Source organism: Microtus ochrogaster, linkage group LG2, assembly GCF_000317375.1.
Source record: "Microtus ochrogaster isolate Prairie Vole_2 linkage group LG2, MicOch1.0, whole genome shotgun sequence".
In the NCBI taxonomy this organism is placed as follows: Eukaryota; Metazoa; Chordata; class Mammalia; order Rodentia; family Cricetidae; genus Microtus; species Microtus ochrogaster.
Window position 1 is genome coordinate 35,637,934 of NC_022028.1, and position 13,957 is coordinate 35,651,890.

The 13,957-nt window shown below is 45.6% G+C and overlaps 1 protein-coding gene across 5 annotated transcripts in view; it reads left to right on the plus strand.

Annotated features, from left to right (window-relative positions):
• Rufy2 (RUN and FYVE domain containing 2) overlaps nucleotides 1-13,957 on the plus strand; it is a 35,307-nt gene that overhangs the window by 12,476 nt on the left and 8,874 nt on the right. For 3 of the 5 annotated variants that reach the window (XM_005360119.3, XM_013351217.2, XM_026785555.1), the window contains exons 6-13: nucleotides 712-773; nucleotides 1,552-1,617; nucleotides 2,268-2,337; nucleotides 4,377-4,478; nucleotides 4,576-4,692; nucleotides 7,012-7,179; nucleotides 9,581-9,678; nucleotides 12,139-12,258. In XM_005360119.3, coding sequence (XP_005360176.1) covers nucleotides 712-773; nucleotides 1,552-1,617; nucleotides 2,268-2,337; nucleotides 4,377-4,478; nucleotides 4,576-4,692; nucleotides 7,012-7,179; nucleotides 9,581-9,678; nucleotides 12,139-12,258 — 803 coding nt within the window. Of the gene's footprint in view, nucleotides 1-711; nucleotides 774-1,551; nucleotides 1,618-2,267; nucleotides 2,338-4,376; nucleotides 4,479-4,575; nucleotides 4,693-7,011; nucleotides 7,180-9,580; nucleotides 9,679-10,330; nucleotides 11,914-12,101; nucleotides 12,259-13,957 lie in introns of those variants that run through there. The other 2 variants (XM_026785557.1, XM_005360120.3) reach the window with 2 other exon arrangements.

Consider the following 13,957-nt stretch of genomic DNA (forward strand, 5'->3'; position numbering starts at 1 on the left):
AAAAAAAAAAAAGAAAAAAGAAAAAAGAAAAAGAGTTTATTCTGGCTTAGGGTTGCAGAGAGCTAGAGTCCTTAATGGTGGGGAAGGCGTGGCATGACCACAGGAACAGGAAGCCCCGATCAAGTAGAGGGAGAGAATGGGAAAGGGGGTGTGTCTGTAAACCCCGAAAGCTTATACATGATCACGTTTCTTTCAGCCAGGCTGTACCACCCAAAAGTTCCATAATCTCCCCAAACAGTGATGCCATCTGGGGACCAAGTGTTAAAATACAGGAGCCTGTGAGGGATCAGCACAAAGTTGGGAAAGGGTTTATTTTCAGAGGCCTCTAACTAGCTTGCTCTTTGCTATGGGCCTGTGGCATGGAGGGAACATTATGGCAGAAAGGTGGGCCAGAGAGCCAAGAGGCCCAGGGCCAGGATGGATCCTTCAGACGCCTTTCCAAGCAGTGGCTTCCCCCAGTAGCCGCACCCTCCATAGCCCTAAATCTCCCCGTAGTCTTCAGGATTCAGATTTGAACGAGGGATAAGCCACTGCTTGAGGTCAGCACTGTCGTGAAGGAAACATCACTGGAAGGCCCTCGTAGCCATGCCCACAGGATGCTCTTGTGACCTACCATCTCTCAGGCCAGTGGAGATGGACAAGACTGCCTCACACCAGACTTGTGGAGGAGAATTTCTTCTCTTTAAATAAAAATCTATTTATTTATTTCAGGTTGGAGTGATTGATTTCTCAATGTATTTAAAGAATGAAGAAGAGATTGGAAACAAAGAAAGGTATATTTTCCTGTTTTCCTCCTTATTTCCCAGTTTTAGGTTTTGGTTTTTTTGTTTGTTTTGTTTTTTGTTTGTTGTTGTTGTTGGTTTTGTTTGTTTGTTTTTTTTTCCCCCAGATTGGAGCCTGTCCAAGATCCGCCTGTCTCAGCCTCCCAAGTGCTGGGATTAAAGGTGCATGCAACCACTGCCCTTCTGTTTATATTTTTCAAAACAGGGTTTCTCTGTGCGTAGCTCTGGCTGTCCTGGAACTCGCTCTGTAGACCAGGCTGGCCTCGAACTCACGGAGATCCTCCTGCCTCTGCCTCCCAAGATTAAAGACTTGCACTCCCCCCACTCCCACCTAGGGTCTCCCAGGGGTTGTAGCTTTGCATAACTATTTGCAAATGAACTTGTGCTGTCTGTTTATTGTGTGGTTTCTGCTCCTCCCTCCCTGCCTTGTCACTTCTACTTCCTTTTAAAGCTCTACAGGGTGGACAAGAAAATCCTTTAGACAGGTCAGCTTTGCTCCACAGTAGGAGTCTTGCTTGTAATCAGTCCTTGGTGAGAGACACCTTAATAACCATATTTTGTGACAACGGTGGCTTATTATCTAATTGGGTCTGTTTCAGATGTATTAATGATACATTAGCAAGTAACTCAGTCAGCAAAGCTCCTAGGGCCCAGTTTTCTGCTGTGACAGCCTGTGTCAAAAGCCAAGCCGTATTTTATCACTGCGAGTTTTATAACCACTTCCAGATGCTTTAGATACATTTTAAACTACCCTTTCCTCCCACCACAGGAATGTTCAAATTGCTGCCATCTTAGACCAGAAGAATTACGTTGAGGAGCTGAACAGACAACTCACGTAAGTGCTAGAGCGCCTGACGCGGCAGAGACCTCACTTCAGGGCCGCCTTCATTTCCAGCTCGATCCCCACCCTTTGTACGCAGCATCTTTGCATGCTTGCCTCCTCAGCGCTTTTGAGAGGAGCGTGCAGGGCGGGCTAGATGCACAGCAGACATTAGTGGTACACAGAGAGCTGGGTGTGGTGTCGCACACCTGTAATAACCCCAGCACTGGGGAAGGAGCCGTGGGAGGGTCAGGAGTTCAACGTTCTGCTTGTAAGTCAGTTTGAGGCCAGCCTGGTCTAAACAAGACCCTGTCTTACAATAACAACAAAAATCCCAAAGCCAAAACTAAAACAAAGTGCCCCTAAGGCTGCTGATGTATCTCCACGGTAGAGCCTTTGCCTCTCCTGCACAGCGCCCTAGACACAGTGCTGGCATCTAACAAACAGGCACCCAGAGGAATTTATATAGAAAGGCCGATTCTTTTGCTGCGGCTGTTATTGCTGTTTCAGATCAAGTTAGCCAGGTCAATGAACTTGTCCCCCTCTAGAAATCTGTTCTGGGTCATTGGTACATGTCAGTAAACATGAGTCCGAGGAAGCGTACTGACCTGGCAGTGTGAGTTTTGTGTGATGCTGAATGAGTTCGTTCTCTTTGCCAATTGCAGCAGCACAGTCAGCAGCCTCCACTCAAGAGTTGACTCGCTAGAAAAGTCAAACACGAAGCTGATCGAAGAGGTACTGCCGCAGCAGTGGACGACTGTCTGAGTACCCTACTGTCTGTGATCTTTTCTAAGTGTGAATGCTGTCAGCATCCATCCCCCAGTGCACACACACACACACACACACACACACACACGCACGCACACACACACCTTCCATGGTGGGACATTTGCAGTTGAAGGTTGTAAGTTCTTTTTTTTTTAATTTTTTTATTTTTATTTTTTAATTTATTTATTTATTAAAGATTTCTGTCTCTTCCCCGCCACCGCTTCCCATTTCCCTCCCCCTCCCCCAATCAAGTCCCCTGGGTTGTAAGTTCTTGAGAACCCACATAGACCTTAAGTTCTTAATTGTGACTCTGAGGTACTGTTTGTTTTGTTTTGTTTGTTCTTTGGTTTTTTCGAGACAGGGTTTCTCAGTAACTATGGAACTAGCTCTTGAAGACCAGGCTGGTCTCGAACTCACAGAGATCCACCTGCCTCAGCCTCCCAAGTGCTGGGATTAAAGGCTTGAGCCACCACTACCTGGCGGTGCTCTTGTTTGTTATAGGCAGTAACTAGAAGTCAGCCCCAGAGACAAAAGCCACACAGATTCCTAATTCATGAAATGTGACTTCCATCACAGTGGGGACACCTATGTCCTGTTGAGTCACCAGGAACATTTACCACATTTTCAAACAGCACCTTTTTCCCGTTTACACAAGTCTTTACAGTGTGCTTGCTTTAATGATTACTTATATTTTATGTGCACTGGTGTTTTGTCTGTGTGTATGTCTGTATGAGGGTGTCGGATCCCCTGGAACTAGAGTTACAGACCTAGGGTTACAGATAGCTGTGAGCTGTCACATGGGTGCCGGGAATAATTGAACCTGGTTCCTCTGGAAAAGCAGCCAGTGCTCTTAACCACTGAGCCCCCTCTCCAGCCCCAGTGTGCTTGGTTTACACAGAACTCTTGTGTGCTTCCTCCCGCATTGTAGTCCACACATTGTGAGTCTGACGAGCACAGTTTCTCACACATCTAGCAGATGAGCCTGTGTTTCAGCTGTGAACAAAAGCAGTGTGAGGACTAAGAAGATGGCTGTGGGCAGGGGACCCGGGTTCAATCCCCAGCATCTGCAAGGTGGCTCACAACCAGCTGCAGGGAATTCACCACTCTCTTTTATGTATGTATGTATGTATTTATTTTGGTTTTTCGAGACAGGGTTTCTCTGTGGCTTTGGAGCCTGTCCTGGAACTAGCTCTTTTAGACCAGGCTGGCCTCGAACTCCCAGAGATCTGCCTGCCTCTGTCTCCCAAGTGCTGGGATTAAAGGCGTGTGCCACCACCGCCCAGCGTATTTATTTATTTTTGAGACAGGGTTTCTCTGTGTAGCCCTGGCTATCCTGGAACTTGCTCTGTAGACCAGGCTGGCCTCTGCCCCTCGAATGCTGGGATTGAAGGTGCGTGGCACCACCACCCAGCCTCCAATACCGTTTTGACCTCTTTGGGTACCAGGCACACATGTGATGTGCATACATACATGCAGGTAAAACACACATACAGTATCTAAAAAAAGAAATAGTGAGAAGAGTAATATAGTCAGGCATGGTAGGCCTGCCTGGTATCCCAGCATTTGGGGATAGGCAGACAGATCTGAATTCGAGTCCACCCAGGGTGATATAGTGAGTTCCTGTCTAAAAAAATGCAACAAAACAAAAAGAATATACCTTTAAAAAAAAGCTGGACAGTGGTGGCACACACCTTTAACTCCAGCACTTGGGAGGCAGAGGAAGACGGATCTCTGTGAGTTCAAGGCCAACCTGGTCTACAAGAGCTAGCTCCAGGACAGGCTCCAAAGCCACAGAGAAACCCTGTCTCGAAAAACAAAAACAAAAAGTATATGCGTATGGTTGCTTTGCCTACATGCATGCCAGGTACCCATGTAGGCCAGAACAGGGTACCAGATCCCCTGCTGGTTTTAGGGTTTGTTTCCTCCGGTTTGTAGCCCCAGACCTAATGGCGAGTCTACAGAAAGACGCGCAGAGTGGCTTTTTGTTTCTGCTTCACGATTTGCAGTTAGCCATAGCGAAGAACAACATCATTAAGCTCCAGGAAGAAAACCATCAGTTGCGGAGTGAGAACGAGTTGATCTTAATGAGAACGCGGCAGCACCTGGAGGTGAGGAGCGGCTGCAGAGCTGGCGGGTCCGGAGTCACGTGGGCCAGCTGCGTGCCATGACAGAGCACCACGTGACAGTGTGGCCTCTTCTTCCTAGGTTACCAAAGTGGATGTGGAAACTGAGCTTCAAACGTACAAGCATTCCCGGCAAGGTCTAGACGAAATGTATAACGATGCCAGAAGGCAGCTTCGAGACGAGTCCCAGCTGCGGCAGGTAGGGCGCCTTGGGGATAATTTACTCTCAAGCGGCACCATTCATGCTGCAGCCTTAGCTTCCTGGACGTGGAGTGGAAGCTGACACCCTCAGTACACTGACTCTTTTTTTGTGTTTATTTTGTGTGTGCACACTCGTCATGGCGCATGTGCAGAGGTCAGAGGGCTAACTTCCCAGGGTCAGTTCTCTCCTATCACAGGGACTGAACTCAGGTCACCAGGCCTGGTAGCAGACACCTTTGTCCACTGTTCTAGTCCCCTTGCTGTGATAAAGCACTGAATCCACGCAGGGGAGGAAAGGGTGGGTCACAGCCCTTCATTGGGGGAAGTCATGGTAGCTTGCCTCTGCCCCAGGTTCAAGCTTGGCTAGCCTCATACAGCCCCAGGAACTGCACTGCCCACAGTGGGGTGGGACCTCCTACCCCAGTTATCAAGACAACCCTAGACAGAAACACCCTCACGTGATCCTAGTTGTGTCATAAAGCTCACTGTGATGCTCATGGAGCCATGTTGCAAGCCCAATGTTCTTAAATTTCTTTAAGTTTTATAAAAACATCTCTTGCTGGCAGTGGCGGCGCATGCCTTTAATCCCAGCACTCGGGAGGCAGAGACAGGTGGATCTCTGAGTTCGAGGCCAGCCTGGTCTACAAGAGCTAGTTCCAGGACAGGAACCAAAGCTACAGAGAAACCCTGTCTCAAACCCCCCCCCCCCCAAAATAAACCCCACATCTCTTCGTCTTTTGAAAACTTTCTAGTCTGTGGTTGAAGTGTGAATGCAGACCACCATCCCAGAAACAATATGTAAGAGGACACAATGAAATATGTAAATATTAGCAAGGTCATATTTAAAACTTTAGCTTTCAGTGGAATATACATGAAAATGCACATGTGTAGTTAGTAAGTCATAGCAGATCCTTACCGCCACTGCCTTGGCACTGCCTGCCTGTCAGTACACTCTTTAACCTTAGCAAACTTCTTTTTTTTTTCTTAATTTATTTATTTATTGAGGATTTCCGCCTTCTCCCCGCTTAGCAAACTTCTTAATCAAAATTTTTTTTGAGATAGTGGTGGACTATAGTAGGTGGACTTTTTGTCCCACCAACCAGTTCCTAAATAACCACACAGAGACCTATTATTAATTATAAATGATCACCCAGTAGCTTAGGCTTGTTAGTAACTAGCTCTGACAACTTGAACTAGCCTGAATTTTTTATCTTTGCTCTACCATGTGCCAGTACCTTTTTTTAGCATGGCATGTTCATCTTCTGCTTCCTCTGCATCCAGCTGTCAACTCCTCCTTCTTCATCCCTCTTAATGTCTTCCTGCCTAGCTATTGGCCTCTTAGTGCTTTACTAAACCAATGAGAAGAACACATTTTCACAGCGTTCCAAACGGCTCTTTCACAGCAGTGTGCTGGGTAGGTTTTCTTAACTTGACACAGACTAGAGTCACCTGGGAAGAGGGCCTCCGTTGAGGAAACACCTCCATCGGACTGACATGTAAACAAGTCTGTGGGGCATTTTCTTATTAATGATTGATATGTGCGGGTTCAGCCCAGGGTGGGCAGTGCCACTGCAGATAGGTAACCCTGGACTGTATAAATAAGAAAGTAGTCTGAGCAAACCATGGGGAGCAAGTCAGCAAGCAGCATGCCTCTGTGACAGTGGTTCTCAACCTTGCTAACACTTTAATACAGTTCCTCATGTGGTGACCCCCCCAACTGTAAAATTATTTTCATTGCTACTTCATAACAGTAATTTTGCTACTGTTATGAATTGTAGTTTAAGTATCTGTGTTTTCCATTGGTCTGTTGGGGGCCGTGACCCACATATTGAGAACCACTCCTCTGTGGTCTCTGCCTCCAGGTTCCTGTCTTTGCTTGTAATGGACTGTAACCTCTAAGCCAAATAAACCCTTTCTCTTCCAAGCTGCTTTTGTTTCATGCTATATCACAGCAATGGAAAGCAAACTAGGAGAGACATGATCTCACTGGAACTCTGTAGACCACCTGTCTTCAAACTCAGAGGTTCCCCCTGCGTCTGCCTCCTGAGGAGTGCTGGAATCAAAGGTGTGCACCAGCACACCCAGACTTTGTTTTTGAAATAGAATCTCCCTGTGTAGCCCAGGCTGGCCTTGAACTCACAGCAATCCTCCTGTCACATTCTCTTCAGTGCTAGGACTGCACATGTGAGCCCCCACACCAGGCAGGCTGGTTGTTCAGTGACAGACGTAAGACACTGTCCCTGGTATTGCTAATGGTTGCACGTCCGATTTCGATGACCTGAAATAACCTGTTCATGAAGACGCTGTGAAATTGCAGGATGTGGAGAATGAGCTATCGGTACAAGTTGGCATGAAACATGAGATTGAGCTTGCTATGAAGTTGTTGGAGAAAGACATTCATGAGAAACAAGACACCCTTATAGGCCTTCGGCAACAGCTGGAAGAAGTCAAAGCAATCAACATTGAGATGTACCAAAAGCTGCAGGTACAGAATGTTCTTTCATTCTTGGCATTGCTAGGGATCAAGCCCCGAGCTTCATGCATGCTGGACAAATGCTGTGCCGCTGAGCCATCTCCACCCTGATTTCATTCTTTCTTTTCAAAGACATGGTTTCTCTGTGTAGCCGTGACTACCCTGGAATTCACTGTGTAGATCAGGCTGGCCTCAAACTCAGAGACCTACCTGCCTCTGCCTCCTGGGTGCTGTAGTTAAAGGTGTGTGCCACTATCCTTGGATCTTTTTTCTTTTGAGATGGTCTATTTGTCTTCTCATTGTTGGGACAGGGAGCCTGCCCTGAGGCAATTTAAAGGAGGATTTATTTCAGCTCACAGTTTGAGGAGAGTCAGTTATGTGGGGATGGCAGTGGTGGAAGTGGAGTGTAGCCCTAGCTACTGAAGCTACTCACAGTCAGGACAGGAAGGGTAGCCAGGCTGTGCTCCTCAAGGCCCATCCCAGTGACTCCCTTCTTCCAGTGAGGCCCAACCTCTAAAGGCCTGGCGTTGGTGGCGCACGCCTTTAATCCCAGCACGCAGGAGGCAGAGGCAGGTGAATCCCAGTGAGTTCAAGACCAGCCTGGTCTACAAGAGCTAGTTCTACAAGAACCAGGGCTACACAGAGAAAACCTGTCTTAAAAAACAAACAAAAAAATTATTCTACAATCTCCGGAAGTAGTACCACCAATTGGGACCTGAGCCTGTGGGAGGTCATGTTCTCATTTGAACCACAACAGAGTCTCACCTCCACAGAGTTTGCATTCCTCTGCTTCCCCGAGCACCGTGCTTACAGCACAGACATGCATACCAAAGTGCACATGTGAAGTCAGAGTATAAACGTGGGAGCCAGTTCCCTCCTCCACCATGAGGATGAATGTGGGAGCCAGTTCCCTCCTCCACCGTGAGGATAAACGTGGGAGTCCGTTCCCTCCTCCACCGTGAGGATAAACGTGGGAGCCAGTTCCCTCCTTCCACTGTGGGGGTTTGGAGATCAAACTCAAATCCTCAGGCTTGGTACCATGTGCCTTTCCCTTCTCAGCCATCTCACTGGCCCTCGTTTGTTTTCCAGTATGATACTTTATTTAATTTATTTATTTAATTTACTTCGTTGTTACTGCAGGCAGTAACTGCCTTGTATATGATCCGTCTACAAATTCACAAAAAAATGGCCCTAATTCTTTGTCGATTTAGTTTTTGGGTGCTGAGATCCAGCCCTGGGCTTCATCATGATACAGATGCATCACCCCATCTTTGAGTTACAGCTCCAGTCCCAAATATGTTTTCTTCCCTCTCCCCAACTTACTTTTAAATTTCAACATTTTTAAAGATATAGATTGATTTTTAAGTGGGTTTGCCTGAATGTATGAATGTGTATCACATGCATGCCTTGTGCCCATGAAGGTCCAAAGAGGGCATAGAATCCTCTGGAACTTGAGTTGCTAGGAACCACACTGAGGCCCTCTGCCAAAGCAGCAAGTGCTCTTAAAGCAGAGCTGTCTCTCCAGCCTCTGTTCCAAAGTTTTGGTTTTGTTTGAGACAGACTCTTCACTCCGTAGCCCTGGCTAATCGGGAACTCACTGAACTCAAAGAACTGCCTGTCTTTGCCTCTGGAGTGGCAGGATTCACAGTCTATGCCACCATGCCTGGCCCTCAGCCATCTTAGTACACTTATTTTGTGTGTGTGCACCAGCGTGCACGTGGAAAGCTCAGAGGACACCCGTGGAGTGGGTTCTCTTTCATCGTGGGAATTCTAGCAATTCTGGTTGTCCACATTGGCAACAAACACCTTTACCCACTAAGTGATCTCTTATACCTCTCAAATGTTTGTTGTGTTTTCCAAGACAGAGTTTCTCTGCGCAACTTACTTTGTAGACCAGGCTGGCCTCAAATTCACAAAGATCCACCCACTCTGCATCCCAAGTGGTGGAATTAAAGGCTTGTGCCACCACCGCCTGGCCTCCTGTTATCTTTCAATAATATGGAGGTATGATTCAGTTGGGTTTTTTGTTGTTGTATTTTTAAAAAACATTTCTATTATTGTATGTGTGTGTGTGTCTTGGGGCATATATGGAACTTAGGGGACAATTTCAGGAGTAGGCTCTCCTACCGTGTGGACTCCAGAGGGAGAACTCTGTTGGAGCTCCAGGTAAGTCTGTCTTCTCACTGAGCCCTTCTCTGCTGCATCCTGAATCTTATTCTTACTATGGGGTTATTTTTGAGAAGGACCAGCTGCCCAGGCTGGCTTCAGTGCCCCAGAGTAGTAAGGCTGGCATTGAACCCATACTCCTGCCTACCTTCTGAGTATTAGGATCCCAGGCATATACCACTAAGCTTGGCCTAATGTTTGAGTTTCAAAATCAAACCCACCATAGCTGTTGTACTTTTATAAATAGGGCTCTGAAGACAGCTTGAAAGAAAAAAATGAAATAATTGCCCGACTAGAAGAAAAGACCAATAAAATCACTTCGGCCATGAGGCAGCTGGAGCAAAGGTACGATACTCATGAGTTCCCTCTGTCCCATCCTTTCTTCCCCTGACACCTGCCATAGAAAGCTGTCTGGAGACCTCGCCTAGGGCCCGTGTCTGTCTAAACTGAGCCAGATTTTGTCCTTTTTTTGGTTGTTGCATGGAATCAAGTTGCCTTATTAGGGTGATGATTCATTTGAAGCTGCTGTCTTGGAGATCTTTTAAAGGCACGATATCTGTGACATAAAACTAAACACAAAGACCTGGGGAAAAAAATGCACAGGCTTTGGTGGGACTGTCCCATTCTTCACCACTGGCCTTCTCTGTGAAAATAGCGGGAGCTGACAGTGTAGCTGCTTTTTGAGCTAGGACCTTCAGCCTAACCCAGGACAGGATTTTGTCAGTGGAGTTCTCTTATCCTGGCATTTCATTTTACTGTTGGAAAATGTACCCATTGCCCTGTCACGTTGAGTCAACATGTCTCACCATTGCTTTCTTTGAGTCTACTTAGGACAAACATAATTATTGATGCTTACTGACACAAATATTCTTTTATTGACATCCTCTTTCTTCTTTTTTCTTCTTTCTTTTTGTTGTTTTCTTTATCCCCACTTTTACATTTTGGACATCTTTATTACCGTTTCTTGTCTTTGGTTTCTGTCCATTCCATTATGAAGTGACAATGATTTGTTAACTCAGACTAGGACAATTGCAGTGTCATTGGTGAAAAGTGCTGGCAGTGACCCCCAGGACCAGTACAAATTGGTCAAAGACATCTCCTTCTGAGACACACTCACAGCGCAGAGCCCATCCGCTACCCTATGTTAAATGGAAAAGGATTTATGCTATCTCACGTTGTATGGAGCTGCAGGGGCCCTTCATGGTGGCTGTGAGACACAGCAGGTGCCCTGGGCTCCCCAGATGCACTCCTCAGCCTTGTGCAGAGGGCAGATTTGAGCCTCAACTGCTTGGAGGGCAAAATTTTCAAATGGTTTTATCTTTTTAGCTATCTTCTGATGGAAACTAGAAACCTTTGGTTTCAGGCTGTGTTGGCACAGATAATCATACACACACACACACACACACACACACACACACACACACACCCTGCCCCATTTGCACATTCTGCCTAATGGCTCCTTACTGATTTTTAAAGTTAAGATTTCAAAGCAGTTTCCAAGCCAGGCTGGGCGCTGCCCTGGGCTTCAGCACCTCGTTTTTCTAGTCGTCATCCCCCTGCCCCAGCGCTCTTTTGTGATAGCACAACTGCAAGGCCTACCTCACTTACTTTACTTCCTGTACCTTTAGAGGAGAAAGCTGAGTCCACCCCTGCCGCCTTAACCCTTAATCTAGTGTAAACCTAGAGGGGACTTCCTTCCTTTCCTTTCCTGGGAGGCTTTCATACTTGCAATGTGTGTTGCCTTACTTAAGTGTCTTGAGGCAGATATGAAGGCACAAGATTCCTCTGTGACTTCTTGTGAACAGTTAATGCCCACTGAATCCTGGGAAATATTTTCATATAAACCTCACAAATCTTGATGGCCAAGGGAGGCAAGGAGTGGAGCTAAGTCTAGGGAGAAACAGTGACTTAACAAATAAAAATGGGGAAAAAATGTCCACAACATTTTAAGCTAATCTTTAGTATTCAAAGTAAAGAATAAAAATTAGGGTGCTGGAGAGATGCCGCAGCAGTTAAGAGTACATGTTCTTATAGAGGACCTGGGTTCAATGCCCAACACCTATACGATGTGGCTCACAACTGTCTGTAACTCCAGTTTCAGGAGACCTGACACCCTCTTCTGACCTCAGTGGGCACTAGGCATGTATGTGGTGAACAGACATACATGCAAGCAAAAATATTCATAAACATAAAATAAAAACCTAAAAAAATCCATAGGGAATGATGCCAACAAGCATTAAACCTTTTTGAATCTTAATATATATTTATGCATACGCACATACATATTCAGCTTTGCATAACCGAGCAACTATGTAGAGCTCTGCTAGGACGGCTATCACTGAGAAGAATGGTTGCTCTTTCAGCTCTTAGCCTTGTAGTGCACCTGGTTCCCAGCACACACATCTCAGCATCACATAAACAGGTGTGTTCTGTACTTAATATAGACCTGTGTGCTACCTGTGGTTTTGTAAAAAGGCAATAACATACCTAGCCATATTTGAGATTTGAATCATTATCCTCCAACAGTAAAAATTGTATTGCTTTGCATTAATTATGGACAAGAAATAAAGCAAATTTCAAGATAGTTTTCTGGGCATAGTATATCTTGTATTGAAAAAAAAATCACAAAACAATTTCTAGACATTGTGTGGCTCTTTCATGTTTGAGTTTGTGAGTTCTCCCCCAAACTTTGTTTTCATTTAGAAATGTTTCTATTTCCCCATTTTTCTTTTATTTGTCTTCTTCACCCTTTTACACCCTACTTCTAGCCTCAGTTTTACCCAAAGTTGATTTGAATTACACCAGATTGCAGCAAGCAGAGAAGGCACAAATGGAAGCGGAAGATGAGGATGAGCGATGTACCCACGAGTGTCTGAGCAAATCCGACAGTCTGCAGAGACAGATCACACAGAAGGAGCAGCAGCTGTGAGTGTTTGGTCTTGGAATCAAATTCTTGTACTAATATGGTTTCTGCCAGCCAGTATGGCCACTTAAAGGTGGTGTGTGGGGACATCTGTGATGGCTCAGTAGGTACAGGCAGCGGTCACTGCCAAGCCTCAGCTCCATCTCCAGGACCCTCATGGTAGATCTGCACACGTCCCAGCTCCTTACACTAAACGAATAAATATTTTTAGAAAAAGAAAAAAGTTGGGATAGGGATGTAGTTCAGTGGGAGAGTACTCTGCTAGCGTTGTTGAAGCCCTGGGTTCAAGCTCCAAAACCACATACTGAAAATATTGTTACTCCTCCTATTATTTTATCTGTTTACTTTTGGAGGTCATGTCTCATGTATGCCAGGCCTGTATCACAATTAATAAAAACTCAGAGACAGAAATTGGGGTTCAATCTGAAGGTCAGCCAGCCACTGGCTCTCACCTCTACCTCAGTCTGAAATGGCGATCCTGCCTCCAGGAATCTCAGAATGAGACTGAGACTGAGAGCCGTCTCCTCCCGTTTTATATTCCTCTCTAGGTCTGGGATTAAGGGTGTGCACTGCCACCGCCTGGTTTTTATAGCAAACTAGTGTGGCTACTGGGATTAAATGTGTGTGTCACTGATGCTTGGTCTATAATACTAGCCAGTGTGGCTGTTTTACTTTTCTGATCTTTAGGCAAGCTTTAGTTATTAAAATACAAATTAAATGCTACTACACTGGCCTACATAATTTCCTAGATAAGCAAGAGTGACTTTGACCCTCTCTTCTTCCTGCTTGCCCCTCTGGATACTGGGATTATAGGTGGTACCACTGTACCTGGCTTATGTGGTGCTGGGGATCAAAGCCTAGGGTTTGTTTACACCACACAGGTGCTCTCTCCACTGAGCTACATCCTCAGTTCCTATTTTCTAACATTTAAATTTTTTTCATTTTTAATTATATGGCTGTGTGTCTCTTAACTACTGAGCATCTCTCCAGCACACGTTCTTTTAATAACAAAACTAGCCCATGGTTCCTGGGGAGGATGCTTGTAGAGTAAGGGCTGAAACTCTTCCAAGTGGCTTTAAAATGTTCTGGTATAACTGTTAAAACTGTTCTAGGCTTCAGTATAACTCATTGGTAGAATATATGCTCCTTCGTTTGCATAATGCCCTATGTTCAATCCTCAGCACCACAAAATAAGGACAAGACTTTTCTTTGTACATATAAATATATAGGCAATATATGGTTCTAATTTTATTTAAATTTAAAATTACTCATTTATTCTGTTAGTATGCATGAACCAGACTATGTAGGTGGAGGTCAGAGGCCAATTTGTGGGAGTTGGTTTTCTTCTCACCATGTGGGACTGTGGGATCAAAGTCAGGTTGTCAGGCTTGGCAGCAAAAGACTTTACCCACTAAGACAGGGTCTCAAAAAATATAGCTCTTACTCCCCTTAACTCAGATGTGATTGCCTCTGCCTCCCAAGTGTTAGAGTGAAAGGTATGTGCCACCACGCCTGGCCTAATTTTATTTAATAATTTATTTTTATCTTATGTGCACCGGTGTTTTACCTGCATGTATGTCTGCATAAGGGTGTTAGATCTTTTGAATTACAGACAGTTGTAGCCGGGCGGTGGTGGCGCACGCCTTTAATCCCAGCACTCGGGAGGCAGAGGCAGGCGGATCTCTGTGAGTTCGAGACCAG